This window comes from Physcomitrium patens, chromosome 10, assembly GCF_059467195.1.
Source record: "Physcomitrium patens ecotype Gransden chromosome 10, ASM5946719v1, whole genome shotgun sequence".
In the NCBI taxonomy this organism is placed as follows: domain Eukaryota; kingdom Viridiplantae; phylum Streptophyta; class Bryopsida; order Funariales; family Funariaceae; genus Physcomitrium; species Physcomitrium patens.
This window is the reverse complement of record NC_143419.1, coordinates 2,874,786-2,896,585: the sequence shown is the minus strand read 5'-3', so window position 1 is coordinate 2,896,585 and position 21,800 is coordinate 2,874,786. Positions and strand designations below refer to the sequence as shown.

Sequence of the window (21,800 nt, the reverse complement as noted above, 5' to 3'; positions counted from 1 at the left end):
ACGTTGCGATTACTTCCGGATTCACATCCTATGTAGTAGTTTAAGATAATGCAGTTAATATTGTGGGTATTGGTGGTTTTTACTTAGCAGTTGTTGAGAACAATTCAATTAGCAGAATTCCATGAGTGATTGGTGAAACGACATTGGAAATGGTAGAGACAAAGCTTAAGAGAGTACGAAAATCAACGTAAAATTTGATGCTGATCATAATGGTATACATATATTTCAATTCATCTTCAGTCTGGAGAACGTAACTAACGTTCAAAATCTTAAGTACTGGGCACCTGGGAGAGATGTTCCTGCTTATTCTCCTATGGCTTACTAGATTAGAAACACTAACAGCTTCGAGGAGGAGAAGCTTGCACTTTGCGAGGTCGATGGATAGGGATGTTGAAAGCTTCGAGGTCTGGAGATGTATCTGACTTCGTGGGAAGAGGTGATGAATCACAATTGGTGGATCTCAACGGAGTAGTGAAATGGGACAGAAAAGGAATTCTTTTCTGAAATATTTACAGATATCCACACTTACGTTGCGGAATATTCAAAAGTCTAGCAATACACCGCCAATCATCTTCCTGTGAATAGGTCGAAAAACCTCCACCTTGATCGAACATGCGAACCTGCTTGAATGATATCATTTTATAGCCCTCGCACTGCAACTTGCTCATGGATACTCCCCATTTGTATCCTGGCAGAATGCACACCGGAGCTATGATGCGCGGTTACAGCTGATTTGCGAAAGCCTGCTGGGTGCAAGGTGCTGGACTTGATCTCCATCTGCTGCATAGGGTGAACGATTCCTCTCCACCTCCCCTCGTCAGCGACTTTGGAAGCTACAATGGGACCCTTGAGACCGCTCCTGTCATTAGTTGGTAGCCTGGTGTACCTCACGGTTCCAATTCGCAGCTTTTTGGCTAAAAATCTCCCCAAGCCAAAGACCAGCGCACGTTTTCGTTTCTTCAACCTGAAGAATCCCGTCCACAAAGGTAGCCTAATGAATCTGCTAGCTTTGTAGAGTGTGGGATCAGGGTGACAGGCAGTGGTAAAAAAATTCTCCTGGCTGCTGCGCCGAGCAGTCTTCATCTTCGAACCTAGTCCTGTCAATCCGTTCCACATAGGGAGCGGGAGCATCTTGCTGACATTCGTGAGCCCATGCACAATGTCGTCCATGGAGGGACGGCGGAGGCCTGAAGGACGCACACATCTTGCGGCGATCGTTGAAATCTGGTTCACCACGGCGGCTACTTGGGGGGGTTTAAGCCGTCTATCACAGATTGCCATGGCGTTCCCGTGCTTGATAAGTGGCAAGGCCCAATCCAAAAGACTGAAAGGGTTGAAATCCGCATCCAAAGAGACTGCACTTCGACCACTCATTATCTCTAGAAGCAGCATTCCGAAGTTAAACACGTCGGTCTTGGTGCTGATGTAGGGAGGATTCTCGTGCTCCTTGTCGATTTTGAAACTCTCAAGCCCCACGGAAAATCGAGCTGCCCCTTCACTGGTGTCAACTTCTGGAATAGACGACAGATTGCTGGATCTCCGTGGAGGCTCGCATTCCTGCGCACACCTTGCAAGGCCGAAATCCCCAAGCCGAGCGTTCCAGTCCCTGTCTATAAATACATTCATGCTTCTAATGTTACGGTGTATGATGGGTGGTGACGACGCGTGAAGAGCCCTGATGGCTTTCGCTATTTGGAGCGCGAGGTGCACTCGCATGGGCCAACTCAAGCATGTTGCACGGTCGATGGTGCCATGTAGGTGATCATGTAGGGAGCCATTGACCATGTGCTCCACCACCAGCAATTTCAACTTCCCATCTTGGCTGTGCCCCAGAAGATTCACAAAACGCCGGTTGCAAAGCTTTGACAGAATTTGCATCTCGTTCTCGAATGCGTCTTCGTCGTGCCAGAGACGAGCGCCGGGCGTTGGCCTCTTCACGGCCACAACGCGCCCATTCTTTAACGTGCCTTTGAAGATTAACCCATGACTGGCCTTCACTATTAGATTCTCGGGTGCGAAGCCTCCTGTCGCTGCTTCAAGGTCCTTAGACTTGAAAACCTGCAGGTTGTTGCAGTTATTCGTGGATTGAGAAAGATCACTGGTGGAATTGCAGACAGCGATGGACTTTTTCCTCCCACATGATAAACCCATCAGAGTGGCGAATCGAAGGCAGCCACAGGCAGCAGCAAGCTCACCAGCCTCGGAGTGTTGGAATTATGGCAATAGTCCGTGATGCTGCTGATAGCTGATACACCGATAGCAACAATTTCATAAGTTTCCCGCGGAATCAAATCGCAATTTTCTAAGTACTGTATGAAACAGCTTCAGCATGGCCCACCTCGGTAGTTGACGGTTCACCTCGGGTAGGAATCAAACTAGTAAGTATGCCTCAATTCATTGGGTGAACTCCGTGTGTGCCGGAAAAAACAATGCTGTATGACATGCGTGCACTAGACAGTACATTTAAAACAGATTTCAGCTAATTCGATAACAACCGGATAAACCAACTGTACAAATCATGCTGATCGAAAGAATTTTCTTCTAGCATCCCGGCATAGAAAAATCCAAGAAATGGACAGTCCAACTATACAAATTTCGAATTTGAGTTAAAATGCTTCTCAACCGGCAGACGAGATCATTTCACTATCCACTGAGGCCATAGTGAATACAAATTTGTCTCATTCCCTACAATTTCCAGTCATTGATCATCAGACTCTTCGAAATGCCATGTTTCTAATTCAACACAACTCCCTTGTCCTTAAGATCATCCCTACCGTAGCAGCGCTGCTGCAGCGAAAGGGAGCCAAGAGGTTGTAGGAAACAGAGACTATAACTCATACGGAACGCTGCAGCTTCAGAAATCGATAGATTCATTCAGTCCAGTGTTCGAATGAGAGAGTTCTACTTGACCTTAACAAGTGCAGAGAATAGTTGAGGCCAACTTCAGAGGGCTTGTGAAAGAGTACCTGAACAGCAAAGACAATCCACAGACGTTATCAGCTTTTCTCAAGCTTTTCACGAACGCACCAATTCGGAGACGGAGGCCACCAAATCGATGGCACGGTTGAAGAGCTTCTTTGTATGTCGAAATCCTCAGATTCGACTTCAAGAAGAGCAGATCCTCAACACCACAATGCAACCCTCATCGGGAGACAGGATTCACCCAAGTACTTGACACAGCGAGCATCGCCCAAGTGCGTCAACCTCCGCAGTTGTTTCGTTCAAATTCTGGTTCAGATCTGTCAACACTCAAGCAAATAAATGCAACATGGCCAGGCACGCCGCTCCGATTTGTCAAGAGCTCTGGAATGAGTACAAAGCAGAAAGAACGACAGGCGATCTGATCTAAACTTCATCATTCCGTCCTCATTGCTTACCACGGATTTGTCCAGTTCCCCATGGATCGGCCGTTCGGTGGTGACGTGCCATTCCCGTCTTGATTAGTTGAGCCATGCTGACAAAGTGCTCAGTGATGCTCACCCACGCAGGAGCAACATGACAAACAATCCATAACGGAAATTGTCCAATTGTTTTTAAGAGAATTTTTATATTTGGCATTTCGACGGCATGTGGCCTTTACCACCAGGAGCGGTACTTACGAGACGGCAGTACCATGTCAACACTAGTGATCATATTTAATATTGATTGATGTTTCTCAAGCGTCAGTTTATTAGGAACGTCTGGAACGGCAGGAACGCCGCCTCCAAATGTGCATGAATGACCACCCAATGATACAAATCATTAGTTCAAGCATGCGGGGCAAGTGTGTTATCCTGTGTTGGTAATTAAGCTTTTCTCAAATCATTCAATACTCAATCCCTTTCTCTTGGTTTTGACACAACTGCCGGTTATTACTGAGATCAAACCATTTAAAAGTTTCCATCGTCATATAACCTGTGATTCAAATTCAGGCAGAATCGTCTTCGATTTAATGTGGAAGATATCCCAGTTCGAATTCCGGCTATTGAGCTTCTCCAACATTAACAAGATTTACCTACAACGTCTCAGATGCTGCGGTTTTTGAATGGTTTTTATATGGTTTTCACGACCCACATATGCAATTCACATTTACAGTTCAGGAACTGGATTAATTCCAGCTTGCACCCGGTTCATGAATTCCATTGTGTCAAGCGCGTACAGGCAAGAATGGCACATGGAACTAATTCTAACAGCCATTTATATTTATAGGTATATACTTACACACATACACACACGTAAACATATATATATATATATATATATATACAAAAGTGTGTATACCTGATGCTGTAGATTGATTAGAAATGTGTACAAAGCAGCATGAAATCTTATTCTCGCAGCTAAATTGATCGCACCCCAGCTACAATTCTCCAGATTCTCCATTCGATATCTCACACGAGTGTGGATTAAACTGACGAAGTTATGTGATAACGGTCTATTTGAGTTCTGTAGCAGTAATGTATCTAGGCTACTGCTCTGCCTGCCTGCAAGGCTACTCCCCTTTCTGTACCCGTCCCATATCCCTACTTCTAGCAACTGTAATGCCGCCGTGTGCTTGTGCACTCACTGTCTGAAGGGCCATCTTGTCGCTCTCCAAGGTCCATGCTTTAGATTCTATTGAAATCTTGGACATGGTTGCTCAACGTCTACTCCTTTGAGTAGTCCATTTAATGCTTTTGAGACCAGCGATGGTAGCGACCTTTCTCAACACTTTTGACATGAGCTCCCTCACAATGGGAGATGTCATTTCATTTGAAAGGTGAGAAACTTCTAGAGGGATTCTTTCATAACTTTTGAAACTGAAAGATTTTAATTGAAGTAGAAGAGGTAGTGGTTTAATATGAAATGATATGTTTTGGGAAGTTTGTGGTGTATTTTTTTTTCTTTCTTCCTTCAAAGCTCACTTTTAAATCCACTTGGGAGTTTGGGATTATGGAGGCATGATGAGGCTCTAAGACAACTCTAAGTCAGCTCATAGTGTTGGTGAATAAAGTAATTGCAAGTGCAGAAATCCCTCATTGTGTCTAAGGATTCTTTTAGGTTCAATCATATCAAGAAGAAGTTAAAGAATCATCTTTGGATTTACAACCTTAATTCAATGGAGGGCCATAGAGCTCTTAGTGGTGGGACTGATTTAAGTAGGATTGTTAATTTTAGGATTAGAGAGTAGGTGGTAAAGTATGTTGGAGGATGCACAATCCATAGGAAGAGAGAATATTTTGATACATATGACACTACAACTTAGCAAGCAGAAGATGGCATTGTATGTTGATGTGTTTAAGGTGCAATTGGCACATATACTAATTATCCCAATGGTATTAGAAGAAGCTCATTAGGTGGAGCATGTTTTTTGAGGTGATAATATCAAACCAAAACTTGTGGTCATAATAAACTAGTACTATGTGAGAATAAGGGATAAAAACTAATGACATATAAGTAGAATGAGTAAAGGACCAAGATAAGAATATTGATAAGATATGATCAATCTAATCCACCTTTGTCAATGTGGGCTGAATTTGGTAGTATGGCATTCACAAGAATAAAAAAGAAGGTAGAAATTCTCACATAGTACTAGTGAATTCATAGATATTAATGAATTCATAGATGCTAATATTTACTAAAGTTTATAATAAATAGACAAGTAAAAAAAAAGATAAAGATAGAATCAAACTTCTACTTTAATAAAAATATTAAAATAGATAAGATCAAGTGGCATCTCAAGTACAAAGATACCACTTGTCTTAGCTGCTAAACTTGATAATAGTTCAAATACCATAACTAAAGATAATATGTTCATCCTTGCCTTAGATTGTCAAAAATTGCTCCCACCATAACTTCTTATACTACACAAACACATTTGGCTACCACAACATTTCTCTTCCTTCCTTATAATTCTCCAATCCAACATAGTAGAATATAAAATAAAAGATGTAGGTAAGAAGGCCTAAATAATAGCATGTCATAAAATTGAGATGGAGTAGACATCTAAAAATATTGTTCGTACACAAGATAAGGTGAAAGCAAGGTCAATCAATGCAATACAATGCAATAAGAGTCTTTAAGCAAACCTAGCAACTATATATGGAGTGAGTGGTTACAACCCAAATATTAACTTAAATAGAAGAAATATCTCCAAAACATCTACTCCTACCCATGCATGAAGGTTTCTATCATATTACAAAATATTCAAGATTTAAACAACTAAATTAAAATAGATATTGTATATAATTATTTTAATATATATATATATATATATATATATTTTTGATTTAGAATTTCTATATTTCCAAGATCATAAGCTGCAAGGATTGATTTTGTTAACTATTCAAAATAAGATTTGGCCCAGAGCAAGGTTTTATAGACAAGAGGCCATAGTCACATATAACCGTAATCAATTTGATGATGGAATTGACAGCAATAGTGTCTACACTTAAGTTTTATCTAAAATTTATTATTTAATATTAATTTTCCACCATTTTGATCATTATTCTATATAGTAGCAGTTCATATTACAACAATCAAAATGGAGGCCTTCAATGTATATGATGAATGTGAACTATTTACAAGATTCAAAGATTCAAACAAGGATTCAATTAATTAGGTTATTCATTCTAACCTTCTGTTTTTTGGCAAAGTGTGGTGGAGCATGAAGTTTTATAAGTAATACTATATGCAAAAAACTAATCAATATTGAATGAAAAAAGACAAACTAATGCAAGAATCACGGGCAACAATTTTTGACTTGTAATATGATATATGGAATATTGATAAAGAAAGAGCACTAATAATATAGGTGAATAAGTTGCAAAGGATTAAGTAAAACAAAACCACAAGTCATTGTCTTTAAAGTTGACTAAAATGAAAGTATATGGGAAATAAAGGCTTATAAGAGTTTTTTAGCATCAATAAAAAAAGATCAAATGCTTCTCAAATCTCCATACTTAAGAATTACGGAGATTAGGTTCATAATAGTCAAATTATACTTTTATTTTTATATTTAGATTTTAATAAAAAAAATATTATATACAATCAAGAAAAATTCTTCATCTACTATTGATGTAAGAGATGAAGTTAAAAGTTGTGTATTAGGAACTCTAACCATCATAATACAAGAATCTTTACAATGCCCTATACATCTCTTTGAATTTATATATGCCATGTATGAAATATATTCAAGTATGTTTTTGAATCCAAATAGAATTATAATCCTATATTTTTTTTTGGAAAAAAATTGAATACGAATATCTTACAATGTGTCACGGACATACTCATGTAAGCTAGTAATTACATATACAAATAGGTGGAAGTAAGTAAAAGTAGGTAAAAGTAAGTTAATTCTATAATATTTAATATGGAAGCTTCGTAGATGCTACTTTGACTTCATAGGTGTCTTTAATTGACTTTTTGGATTAGAAACGTGGTCAAAAAGTTGGCCATGTGCCACACATGTTGTTAGCTTGAAGATCAAGCTAACTATGTGGCCCACACGTAGAAAAACTTGCCTTGTAAGTCAAAGCATGTGTCTTACAAAGTCAACACATATTGGAGGTCCTATAGAACGTCGCCACGTAGCCCCTAGTTAGATAGTATATATAGAGACAAGAGTGAAGCCATCTTCACTCTTGTCAACTCCTTTCTTGCTTCTAGTCTAGTTTCAAGGGTCTCTAATTTTCTTGTCTTTTGGCAATAGCCATTCCAATTTCTCTTTCAATATACATACTTGTTTATTTATATTTTGTTACCTTTCTTTTAGTGAAGGCTCATTTTTCTGAATTTCTTTTTTATCGAGTTCTTGTCCTTGATAGATTGACTAGAGTACACCTACAATATCAGAGCTTTATCTAATCTTGATTAAGAGTGGGTTATCCTTTTTTTTTGATAAGATATAAGCATATTAGAAGTTACAAATTACCCTCTTCTAAATTGATATTGTCCTTAGTATTTTCTTTGTTCTCAAGTCCTCTCTTCTATTTGTCTTAAGTCATATTAGACATCTTCTCTTTTCTAAGTGTTATCATGGCAGAACTTGTTGAAATGAAGAGTGCAATGGCACAAATGCTAGAGCAATTGAGAGAGTTAATGCTTGCGATGCATCAACTCAATTTACCACTACAAGAAGCAACAAGATTGGCAGGAAGTGAAGATATAGAAATGGTTGGAGCTGCTTCAACATCTGCACCAAATCATGTCATTTCTCCTATGGTGGAACACCTTTCCAATATTAGAGAACCAAGAATTACCCTACCCGAGAAGTTTGATGGCACCAGATCCAAGTTTCAAGGATTTATCAATCAAGTGTAACTTGTGATTGAACTTCAATCCCAAAGCTATCCAACTCCAAGATTACAAGTTAGATTCATTGGTACGCTTCTTTCACGTTCAGCACTATCGTGGTTTTCATCTTTTCTTAAACGACGAGATCCAATATTAGATAATCTAAAAATTATTCTGGCGGGGTTTCAATCTATGTATGGAGAACATGATGTAATTCATGTTGTAACCAATAAGATCCGTATTTTATGGCAAGGCAATCGATCAATAACATTGTACGCTTCACAATTTCGACAACTTGCAACTGATATCAAGTGGGATGATGCTGCACTTATTAGCCAATTTCTCTACGGATTACAATATGAGGTAAAAAAATTAATGCTCAACTTACCTGATCCTCAAACATTGAGTCAAGCAATTGACTTTGCTGAGAAGTGCAACAATTACCTTTTTGAATTTCGATTAGAGAACCGACCTTAACATTACTATAATTCAATGGCAATACCAACACCTTTTCAACACATACATTCGGAAGTAGAGGATATACAAATTGATGCAGTACGTTTCAAATCTCTTATTGAGCAAGAAAAGACTTGTCGTCGTCAAGAAGGATTATGTTTATATTGTGGAGAACCAAAGGACACTGCTCAACATTGTCCAAAAAAATGACGTAATCACAAAATGAGGAGTATGGCTGTGAAAGAAGACAATATGTCAGAAAACGAGTTTGTCCAGCTATAATAGGGACCGTGCGGCTGGAACCTTACACAACATCTAGTAAAGGTCCTATTCTCTCCTCAGAGCCCTCTCCTTGTTTTACATTAAATGTTATTTTAGGACCTAAATATTACAAAGCCTCTGCCTTGTTACATTCAAGAGCCTCGACGTATTTCTTAGATGAAGAATTTACTAAAAGACATAGCATATCTTTAGTAAAGAAAACCAAACTTGTTCATGTAGAAGTCATAGATGGTCGTCCATTGTCTTCTAGGGATATTACTCACGAAACCCTTCTTATAGAAGTAATAATCAATGATCATAATAGCTTTGTAATATTTAATATCATTAGATCTCCCTCTAATCCAATCATTTTAGGTTTATTGTGGTTAAAAAAATACAACCCTCAAATAGATTGGATTTTCTGAATTCTTATTTTTTCTAAAAGTACAACTAACAGTGTAGTTAATCAAGTAGAAAGTCATAAGTTCAATTCAATTAAACCCATATTTATAGGTGCAAAAGCTTTCTTGCATGCTACTATGAAAGAATCACCATATATTATTTATGCCACACCTGTTTCTAGTAGTGGAAAGACTTCAAGTGGCATTCCAAGCCAATATCAAGAATTTCAAGATGTATTTTTTGAAAAAAAGAATGCATATACACTCCCAGAACATCGTTCCTATGATTGCTCAATTGACCTTCAAGAAGGAGCACAATTGCCATTCGAACCAATCTACAGTTTATTACAAAATGAGTTGACTGAACTCAAGGAGTATATTGAAGAAAATCTAGCCAAGAATTTCATACGCCATTCTAAATCTCCGACAGGAGCTCCAAATCTATTTGTGAAGAAAAAAGATGGATCATTGTGGATGTGTGTTGATTATCGAGGACTCAACAAGATTACCATCAAGAACAAGTATCCACTACCTTTAATATCTGGACTTCTTGATCAGCTGAATCAAGCTAAGATCTATACAAAAATAGATCTCTGGGGAGCATACAATCTAATATGCATCAAAGAAGGAGATGAATGGAAGACTACGTTTCGAACTAGGTATAGACATTTTGAATACAATGTAATGCCTTTTGGACTTACAAATGCATCAGTAGATTTTCAACATCTAATGAATGATGTTTTTGGAGAGTTTTTGGACGATTTTTTGGTCTGTTATCTAGACGACATCTTGATCTATTCTAAGAATCTAGAAGAACATGAACTTCATGTTTGTCGTGTGTTACAAAAATTAAGAGATACAGGATTCTATGCCAAGATAGAAAAGTGTATATTCCACACTACTCAAATCGATTTCTTAGGTTACATCATTTCAAATGATGGACTTATGATGGATCCTAAGAAAGTTCAAACTATTATAGATTGGAAGATCCCAAAAATGGTAAGACATATCCAATATTTTTTGGGATTTGCCAACTACTATCAAATCTTCATCAAGGACTTCTCTCGAGTTGCAGCTCCACTTACATGTTTGACTTGTAAAAACAAACTCCAATGGAATCAAGAAATGGAAGTTGCTTTTGAATCTTTGAAGACAGCGTTTGTTTCTACACCAATCTTGTATCGTGTTGATTTTTTCAAAGCATTCTTTATAGAAACAGAAGTATCAGACTTTGCTCTGGGTGCAGTTTTATCACAAATGGAAACATATGACAAACTTCATCCAATAGCCTTTAATTCAAGAAAATTCACAGCAGTAGAAATCAATTATGAGAACCACGACAAAGAACTTCTTGCAATCATAGATTCTTTTGAAGAATGATGTCATTATCTAGAAGGCGCTTCTAGTCCAGTCACCGTATATACGGATCACAAGAACCTCAAGTATTTTATGTTAGCACACGTATTAAATTGTCGTCAAGCTCGTTGGAGCATGTCTTTATCAAGATTCGAGTTCATCATCACTTATTGGCCAGGAAAACAACAACGTTTGTTTGATGCCTTGTCTAGACGTTCTTATCTTGTACCAAAAGAAGGAGATGCAGCTTTTGAGCAACAAAGAACGGTTCTCTTAAAGCCGGAGCAATTTCATCTTCGAGCAATAAAATCAACATTGACTGTTGATTTAACTTTTCTTAAGCAAGTCCAGTTAAGTATGTCTTCAAACCCTCTTGTTCATAATATCAAGAATAATTCTTCTAAATCTCATGATCCCTCTAAATTTGAATTCAAGAACAACCTACTTTATTTCGAAGGACGCCTATATGTTCCAGAAGAAGAAGCACGTTTACGTATTCTTCAAGCTCGTCACGACTTTTCAGCAGCAGGACATTTTGGATACAATAAGACTTTGGAGCTGATATCTAGGGATTTTTGGTGGCCTCAAATATGGAAGGCAGTCAAAGATTTTGTACAATCATGTGATGTTTGTTCAAGATCAAAAACTCCTTGTCATCGACCTTTTGGACTTCTTCAGCCATTACCTATTCCAAGAACAACCATGGTCTTCTGTTTCTATGGACCTCATCATGGATTTTCTAATTTCAGGTTCTTACGACTCTATATTTGTGATAGTAGATCATTTTACCAAGATGGCATATTTTGTACCATGTATAAAATCTATCACATGTGAAGAAACAACTAAGCTCTTTCTTAACAATATTTTTCGCTATCATGGATTACCCAAGGATATTATATCAGATAGGGGAACTCAATTTATATCAAGATTTTGATAGACTCTTTTCAAGATTCTTAAAGTGGATATAAAACTATCTTCGGCATTCCATCCTCAAACTGATGGACAAACGGAGTGTATTAATCAAGTTTTGGAGCAATATTTAAGATGTACCATTAATTACCAACAAGATGATTGGACAACTCTTTTGCCATTAGCAGAGTTTGCTTACAAGAACACGGTACATTCTTCTACAAAACAAATATCTTTCTTTGCTAATTATGGTTATTATCCACAACTTGATACTTTTGACTTTTCAAAAGTGGATAATCCTGCTGCAAAAGATTTGACAATTCATTTATTAGAGCTACATGCAACGATGAAGGCGCAGTTAAAAGAGGCTCAAGAACAACAAAAGGTCAATGCGGATGTCTATCGAAAGGAACAACCACCATTCCTCTTAGGTAATAAGGTATGGCTACTTTGTCGTAATATCAAGACCACTCGTTCTTGTGACAAGTTGGACTATCGAAGACTTGGACCATTTTTTATTTCTGTACAAATCAATCCAATTGCATATCATTTACATCTATCGGAGTCAATAAAAATCCTTCCAGTATTCCACGTCTCTCTTCTTGAACCATACAAGATAGTGGACATACCAAGAAGATGACAAGCTCCACCTCCTCCTATAGAAGTGGACAATATTGAAGAGTTTGAAGTAGAAGAAGTCTTAGATTCAAGGCGACACCAAAATAAATTAGAATATCTTGTCCATTGGCACGGATATGATATTAGTAAACGCACATGGGAGCCAATAAAGAATCTTACAAATGTAGCAAAGACAATGGAGGCTTTTTATCGACGAAATCCATCAAAATCAAGATGAAAACCTTCTTTATAAAAGAAACAACATCTAGGCAAGATAACATTCTACTTTCAATCCTTGTTCGTAGCTTCTTTGTAGTTGTGACGCTCAGGAGATGGAGAACCAACAACTAGCGGATTCGACTTAAGAGCCTTCATTTATTGATCTACCAGACAAGACATTATGATTGTCACAACCTTCAAGACGACGTAATCGAGATGAAGAACTTCAAGAATGACATGTCCTTCCTCGGATAGATGGTGAGATACAATGCATTTGGTATTACGATTTGGGAAGGGACTCCCGATGTTTAGTGATTTTGCTAGAGGTAGGAACAATTCCTGATGGTATTCCAAATGTTCTATTCAAAGGAAGTTATGAAGGCCTCAACAATGATCAAATTACTGGGTGGTCTTCCTGCCCTGGTATGGGACACTACCGATGGTTGAGAGGCCCTATCAATCATCTTTGAAGAGAACAAAGATCAGAGTATGTGGCAAATACAATTCGTCGCATCATAGATTTTTTCAACATATGATGACTGCTCCTCATGGAACTCGTCCCTAGAAGGAGGGGTAATGTCACGGACATACTCGTGTAAGCTAGTAATTACATATATAAATAGGTGGAAGTAAATAAAAGTAAATAAAAGTAAGTTAATTCTATAATATTTAATATGGAAGCTTCTTAGACACTACTTTGATTTCATAGGTGTCTTTAATTGACTTTTTGGATTAGAAACGTGGTCAACAAGTTGGCCATGTGCCACACATGTTGTTAGCTTTAAGATCAAGCTAACTATGTGGCCCACACGTAGAAAAACTTGCCTTGTAAGTCAAGGCATGTATCTTACAAAGTCAACACATATTGAAGGTCCTATAGAACGTCGCCATGTAGCCCCTAGTTAGATAGTATATATAGAGACAAGAGTGAAGCCCTCTTCACTCTTGTCAACTCCTTTCTTGCTTCTAGTCTAGTTTTAAGGGTCTCTAATTTTCTTGTCTTTTGGCAATAGCCATTCCAGTTTCTCTTTCAATATACATACTTGTTTATTTATATTTTATTACCTTTCTTTGAGTGAAAGCTCATTTATCTAAATTTCTTTTTTATTGAGTTCTTGTCCTTCACACAATGTTAGAAGACAACATCATACTTTTTGGTGTTACAATAGATATGATACCTCTTATATGTAAGGATGGATCTAAGCAGCAACTTGTCAATTGGTGCCTAATCATCTTGCTCAATCTACAATACAAAATTTATGCCTAAGCCTTATAATTCTAATTACAATTTTTCTTCTTTGAAGTAATCAACCTTAATCAATTGTCTTTTCTATCAATGCAATACATTCTTAACAATCTTCTACTCTTCTATAAAACATCAACTTGGATAAAAAATCTTATCAATCAATCTTTTTTTTTTAAAGCCAATTTCTCCAAAGCTTAAGATATGGTGGATTGGAATTTCATGTTCTTTGTAATAGATGCTTTTGACATACCAAAAGAATTTATTTGTATAGTGCACCTAGTTTTTAAGAAATGCAGAGGCAAAAGTAAAGAATAATGGTTCATCTACATCCTCCTTCACCATATAAAAGAGAATATAATAAGGATATCCACTTGCTTCCTACTTTTATATCCTAGTAGTTGAGGGGTTCAATACTGTAGCCAATGAAGTAGAAAAAAGAAGAATCTAGAGAATTCAACTTCAAGTAAAACACTAGAAATAGGTATTGGCCTAATATGCAGATAATATCTCCTTTATACTTTAAAGGAAAGAGATATCTATATCCAATCTTGTTTATCTTTTCAAAACCTTTTTTCTAGCATTTGTTCTCAGTATCAATTAGCAAAAATTAAGTGGTTATTAAAAATCTTCTAGCAATTTGCTAAAAGCTCTATAAGCATAATAACTTGGTATAATATAAAAAAGAGTTGAAAAATTAAGTAAACTATTAGGCTCTCCTTTTGATTTGTCTCTTAGGTCACAAGTCAGTAAAAAAGATTTGGAAGCTTAAATACAAAATACCTTGCTTATTAGTATACCATCTAAGTCAATGCTATTAGGTGGAGTGAGGTTGTTAATAATATCTTCTTTTCATCATTGTTCATCTTCATGTCAATATAGAGAGGAATTAAAAAATAATAATAATAATAATAATAATAATTAAAAAGATAAAAGCCTTATTAAAAACTTATTTTACCTTTGAAATAATGAAATATTCAAGGGCAAAAGTAAGATGGATTTAACATTGTCGATTTCAAGCCAAAGGTGGCATTGATCTTTTACATCCAAAAGATGCTATAATAATACTTATGATTAAGTCGATTAACAAAGCATTAAAAATAAGATAATTAAATCTTCAACTCATGCAAAGTATCAATTAGGTTTCTTCTAACTTTATGTGAGAGGAAAATGATTCTCAAGCCTTGTTTACTACATTCTTTTGATTCACTAGTACTATTATGGTTCTATGGCATGGAACAAGGTTGCATTATTGTATACCATGAGGTTTGCTTGAAAATGCATTAGACACCTAGCTATAAAAGATAAAATAGAATTTGTAATAAGAAAGTCTTAATATTTCTAATAGAATCTTAAAAAAATTCTAATTAAATCTTAATAATGTTAATCGATCTTTAATCAAATCCAAAAGAAGTTTTAAAAATTACAAAAGAAATATAAAGAAATTATAAATTAATTTCAAATAAACATATATATATATATATATATATATATATATATATATAATAAAAAAACTTGATAAAATATTAAAAACAAAAAATTTAAGTAAATTCTAATAAAATTCTAATTTTATTTTTAAAAAAATCTAATAAAATTCTAAATCAACTCTAATCAAATTTTTAATTAATCCTAACCAAATCCTAATATAATCCTAATCCAACTATAACCAAATTTTAAACAAATCCTTATGAAACCTTAAACCAATTCTAACCAAATTCTAAAAAAATACTAATGATATTCTAAACCATTTCTAATCAATTTTTAATATAATCTTAAATCAATCCTAATCAAATCTTAATATAATTCTAAACTAAACCTAATTAAATCTAAATAAAATTCTAATATAATTCTAAATTAATCTTAACTTAATTCTAAATAGATCCTAAATCTTATCAAAATCCTAATAAAATCTTAATTAAATCCTAAAAAGACCCATCAAGTTGGCCCCCTCCTTCTTCAACATGAATCTTAATCTTTAAGCAGCAATTTCTCCTTGTTGAACAATTAAATTGCTTCAAAAATTAGCTAGTGTATAGATTTCTAAGTTCAAATTTCTCTAACTAATTTTTTCTTCCATCAAATAAGAAAAAAATTTAAGATTGTAAAAATCTTCATTGATCCTAAATTTCAAAAATCCAAGTTCTTAAGCTAATAAAACTCTCACATTTTTCAATCTAACCATTCAATTGACATAAAAAAATTCAAACACATTGAAGTCAAGCAAAATGACAAAATTACAAAATTTTATCCATAAATATACTACAAAACTTAGAAAATATTTAAAATTGTAAACTTCTTTTATTCTTCAAAACCTAAAATCACTTACTACATCTTTTAATTTGAAAAGACCTCAAAAATTCTATATGTCTCTAAATTACATGAAATCAACTTTCAAAAACCTTTCACTAGTCTATTCTCAAATTCCCCCTTTTGATCAATTAAAGAACCCTGGAATTGCCATAGCTGCATGGCTTTGTACCTTGGGATTTGATTTTGACCTAGTTCACAATTGATCTTCTTCAGATATTAATTTTTGATAGTTTACAATAAATTTTGTTAAAACCTATTCTTAATTTCTTTTAAAGATGCCTATATGATTTAATTTCTTAACCTACTTTATTTTTCTTTATTTATGGTCTTAAAAATTAATTAGAAGCTTCTTTTACAAGAAGATAGCATTAATTCTTATTAATTTTTACTACCTTCTTGTCTATCAACTATATTTCTATGATAATTTGCTAAAATATTTTTATTTAAGTTCTTCTACCATATAATCTTTCTTTTTTTTCTTTTACTTAATGGTTGTGTTACAATATGACAATGGTAGCTTGAAAAAAAGTCTTCTAAGAGATTACTTTTGAACTTCTACAATGCATAGAAGAATTCTTGAGTTGTAGTCTATAAAATTGCCCTACTATATCTCTAATTGGATTGGATTCTTCTAAGCTTTGTACATCTTACCTTCATATAATAGGTGTGCATGTTTATTATGAAATTTAGAATGGTGAGAGGTTTTTCACAATCAAAGAGGTAGAAGAGTAATTTGGCCTACTTCCTAGTAAATAATGGATTTGAAAAGTGGCTATCAGCCAACTTTATGTTGCATAGAACCATTTGCTTCTCTCCATAGCAAATTGATTCATATTAAATAAATAGCCAGACATCTATGTTGGGAATAGAAACATGCTTTATTTTATAGTTTTTCAGACCAATAAAGATTATACACCCATGAGAGATGCAATCAACCACTAGATTCTCCATTCAATATAAATATATTAGAAGCGAGTAAATACTTGCAACCTAGTAGTTGTTAACTTAGTCAACCATTTGTAAGATGCCACAATCTTTCATGTTTGATGGATTACAGACACCCTTGTATTAGGAATTATGCATTGAATCTGTATAAAATTAATAAAACATGGATAGAAGAAAACATCCATTTGGCACTTCTTTTGCAAAGTGGATAGACTTCTATAGAATTTAGGATAGTTTCAATGCTTGATTGATACTCTTTTCTTAAATTAATCTATTTAATTATGCAGAGATTTGTTCAAAAAACATCACAAGGTAGTAGTGGTGGTATTCTCCAATAAAATGGTCTGATATTCTTCTATGTTCTTATAAATTAAGATAGAATAATGTATAAAATAAATAGAAGAAAAATAAAATAAAATAAAAACAATATATAATTAGTATGGCATCAATCAAAAGCAATTAACATGTAGAAACATCAAGTAAATAAAACCATTAATCAATATTTCCATCTTTGCCTTAATGAAAAATAAAAAAATAATATTACACAAATTTTAGGGATATATATTGGCATCACTAGCTTGCTTATAAAGAATTCCAAATACTTCAAAAATTCATCTTCTTGTAGTTTAGCCAATCTGTAAATGTACATAAAATCTTATATAGTAGAGTTGAGAGTGAGGCTATCAATGAAGCTAATATATAGGATTTGAGCGAGGACAAAGAAGAACTAAGTTAAGATGTGCTAGCCAATACATAATCAATAAAGTAAGAAGAAGAAAGATTATTCAAATCTTGAGTCTTACAAAAAAACATGGTATCTTTGCACAAAGAATATTGAAGTGCTATGAGAAAATTAGTAGAATGTGGTTTCTTTTGCAAGGAATCATCATGTAGCACTAATGAATTGAATGCAATAATACAACATTTAATAGTAGAAATTCACAAAATAAAAAATTACTCAATATGATATGGCTTAGCCTTGTTGATTATAGGAGGTTTGCATAAGCATTAACATATGCTAAAATTAAGAAGTTCTCTATAAAATAACTAATTTTATTGAAATATTTTTAAAGTCAATGATACTCCAATGAGATTGTGGCATCATGGATCACAACAAATTCTAAACTAAAAACTAGTAAATTTTGAATTAGAGTATTAATAGGGTCTAGGTTGCATATGTATCTTGTCTTAGTTGAACTTGGCTAAGATGCTTATATTTATGTCTTTTTATACAATACAAAATATCTTTACTTGTGTTAAAATATATATATATATATGGTGAAGCTTTGATCTTATTGAAAATAAACATTAGGAAGGTTTTTATATCTAAAATTTTACTTTGAAAATTTATGTTTTAAAATTTTTTAATATTTTTTATTTGGTGAAAAAAAAAATTAAAACATGAGGAAGAAACATAGGCAAGAACTTATTTGTAATTATGAAGTTATTTTACAAAAGCAAAAAAATCATTGATAGATTAAAGAATAGAAATTACAATCATCTACAAAGAAAAGTTCAACCTTAGGTATAATAGAAAGTATAAATAATTCCTTTAATTCTTAGTACAAATGCAATCATAATAATAGAAAGTTTTAGAATACAGACAAAATCTACCCTATCTTTTCCAAAAGTTATATTATTAATAAAATAAATTAGATTTTTACTAACATATAATATCCTTCTATTATAATAACATAATTTAAGTAAAATCAATATAAGAATCTCTATATATGCCTTATAAAAGAAAAAAATATAATATATTAAAAGTACCAATAGAATGTAATGAAACAAAAGATAGTATTTACAATAGCAAGATTATATTTTTATTAGTTTTTCTTTAAATATTTAATATTTTTATTAGTTCTTTGATTAATAATATGATACTATAGATAATACTAAAAAACACTCTTATTGAAAACATAAAATCTTATATATTATTATTATACTTTGAATATTATTTTATGGATTCTAATTTGGATTTATTTTATGGATCCTAATTGTCTTAAAATTGATAATAATTTATATGCTCTAAAACAAGAATAAAGAACTAAAATAAGAGGTAAGTGATTTAATCCAAATATAGATGGAATTATTTTCGGCCTGAATGTTTTTAAAAAATTAGAAGCTACTGTAGGTCTATTTGATATTTTTATTCCAACTCTTAATTATTATTCCAAATTAAATCAAGGAATTTAATATTTTTTTTTAAATAAATATTTTCTTCAAAAAAAATAAAATGGTAATTACAAAAAAAATAAAATAAAATAAAATATAAAAATCAATGCATCTTAATAAAATTTGCTATGAATTTTTTAATTCAATTTGGTATACTCTCAAACATAACTACTTGCAATTCATTGAAGATTCTTTAATCAAATACACGTTTTTGTAATGTATTATAAGTAGTTTTATCATTTTTATTCTTAAAAATTATAATTGAAATAATATAGTAGATAATTATAATCCAATTATCCTTCTCTTTTTTTAATACAAAATCTTCTTCTAAATCTTTTAAATGAGAATTCAATCAATCTTGTTTAAATTAATAGATTAAGGTAAAAAAATTATCTTTTTCCAATCACAACATATTGTTGCAATATATATAAATATATATATATATATATATATATATATATTGTTCCGTAAAATACTACATTAGAATTATTTGACAAGAAAATAATTATAAATCTTATATTACTCAAATTATATTTTTTAAACACTTCAAATTGAATCAATTGGATTTTTATGATTAAAAATATGAACACCTTTGGTTTTAGATCCCAATTTATTAGGATGACAAAAGTATCTTTTATGGTACAAAGAAATAGATAAATATTAATGGTTTTCTTCTAAAACAAATTCAATCTAAGAAGGAGTATTGCAAGGATGCTCATTGATTCTATGATTAATCTTCCTTGAACGAAAATATTTAACTTCAATCCTCAAATGATTTCAATTTAAAAAATCATCAAACTTCTTATTTTATTTAAAATTATAAAAAAAAACAAAAAAAAACAAACAAACAAACAAATAATTAGTTATTAATCAATACTTAGATAATTTGGCAATCTTTGAAAACAATATTGATATAGCTAAGGATATGATAAATTCATTCAACATTTCTTTGGGACTAAATATTAATTGGCATAAATTAGCACCTCTATAGTATTCTTTTAAAGACAAACTATTATGGACCAATAAATATGAATAAATTTAGGCTAACAAAGGAATAATACATGTTCTTCTTGGCACTTCTTTGTAAATAAGTTTCAATTTTGAAAAATTGACTAAAATTTTATTTAATGAATTTAGAAAAAATTAAAAATTAAATTGTGCTTTAGGCTCAATTTCATTAGTAAGACTTTGGTAGTGAACTACATTATTCTAGCATCTATTATATATTTTATCATAGTATGGAATAGCTCTATAAAAGCCAAGAATGCCACGATGAGAATGGTTCTAAAATTTAATTTTTTGGTATAAGAGTGATATGTACAAGAAATTATATAACCTTAAATTCCTCTACATAAGACTCAAATTTTACTACAAGCCTCATAAGAAATACAAGTAAAGAATTGCATTAGACTACATCTCCATAAAAACTTTCACTATCCAATGTATATATTTCAAGTTTGTAAAGACAAAGCAAGATGTATTGATGGCATTTTTTTTGCAAGGGATTATAATATATCTCAAAGTACATATAGCTCACAAAGCAATATTCATGCAAAGAAAAAACTTGATACTAAATACTTTGAATAGTCTAAAGAAACTTTGTAATTGGCATTGACATTGACTACTTTATATTTTATTTTAGAATAATTTGATGGCAAGGTCTTCACACCATAAAGAAAAATCCCTTGATTTATTCTAGGCTTGTAAACACATTAAAATTTGATCATAAAGTTTATTTGTAGACTAGTGATTGTTCTTTAAAACATATATATAATGCAAAAATAAAAACAAAAAAATAAAAAGAAGAATCTACTTTAGAAATTTATAATTTTTATTGCTAATCAAATCACCAAATAGAATGGTATGTTATCTTGCAACTTTAATATGCTAAGAAAATCTTTGATGGACAAGGCCTAAGTAAAGAATGTTTTTTTTTTTTTTTTTTTTTTTTTTTTTACTTGTCTTATTAGTTTGGCAAAACAATTGTATTAAATACATATGGAAGGAAATTGAAAATGATATAAGTGACACTTGCTTCTTTTGTTCCCTACAATTTTAAAACAATTCAACTTAGATTTTAGAAGTGCCAAGCTATAGATAAACTTTAAAACACTAAACAAGCATTTTCTACTATATTGACAAGACTTATAAAACACTCCATGGCCAACATTAAATCTTTAGTAATATTCAACAAAGCACTCAAAAATGTAAAAGACTTCAAGGTGTTATAGTCTCCAATAATAGAAATATGTTTTCAAACAATATGAAAATAAATCAAAAATCTTAATTTCTAGTAAAGAGTTACAAAAATAAATACGAAAATAGAATACAAAGTCATTTGACATAAACTAATCAACTTCTAAAACTGATCGTCGATAAAAAGATATTAGTTATAATTAGTAAAAAAAACCTCAATATAAACAGCTAAAGAACTTTGAAAAAACTTAAATTGACATAATCTTGGAACGCTAAATTCAGAGAAGAATTTATTTTGAAACTATACCCCATCTCGAAGGTAACCATGACCTACCAAAGCTAGAGACCTAGATGCAGACTCCTGCAATGTACCAAACTTCTTTTAATCAGCAAAGAGATGCATCCTCTTCTGCTTAAAAAAGGGCAAGAGAGAAAAAGAGAAGATTGTGACGCAACAT

The 21,800-nt window shown here is 32.8% G+C and overlaps 1 protein-coding gene across 1 annotated transcript; it reads right to left on the bottom strand.

The window, feature by feature from the left end:
• Positions 1-171: 171 nt before the first annotated feature.
• Positions 172-2,323, bottom strand: LOC112287858 (serine/threonine-protein kinase-like protein At3g51990). The gene is made up of 2 exons (XM_073536862.2): positions 2,196-2,323; positions 172-2,058 (listed from the first exon to the last, which is right to left on the bottom strand). The coding sequence occupies exon 2, from the start codon at positions 1,876-1,878 to the stop codon at positions 640-642; it is 1,239 nt and encodes a 412-aa protein (XP_073392963.2). The 5' UTR covers positions 1,879-2,058; positions 2,196-2,323; the 3' UTR covers positions 172-639.
• Between the last annotated feature and the right edge of the window lie 19,477 nt (positions 2,324-21,800).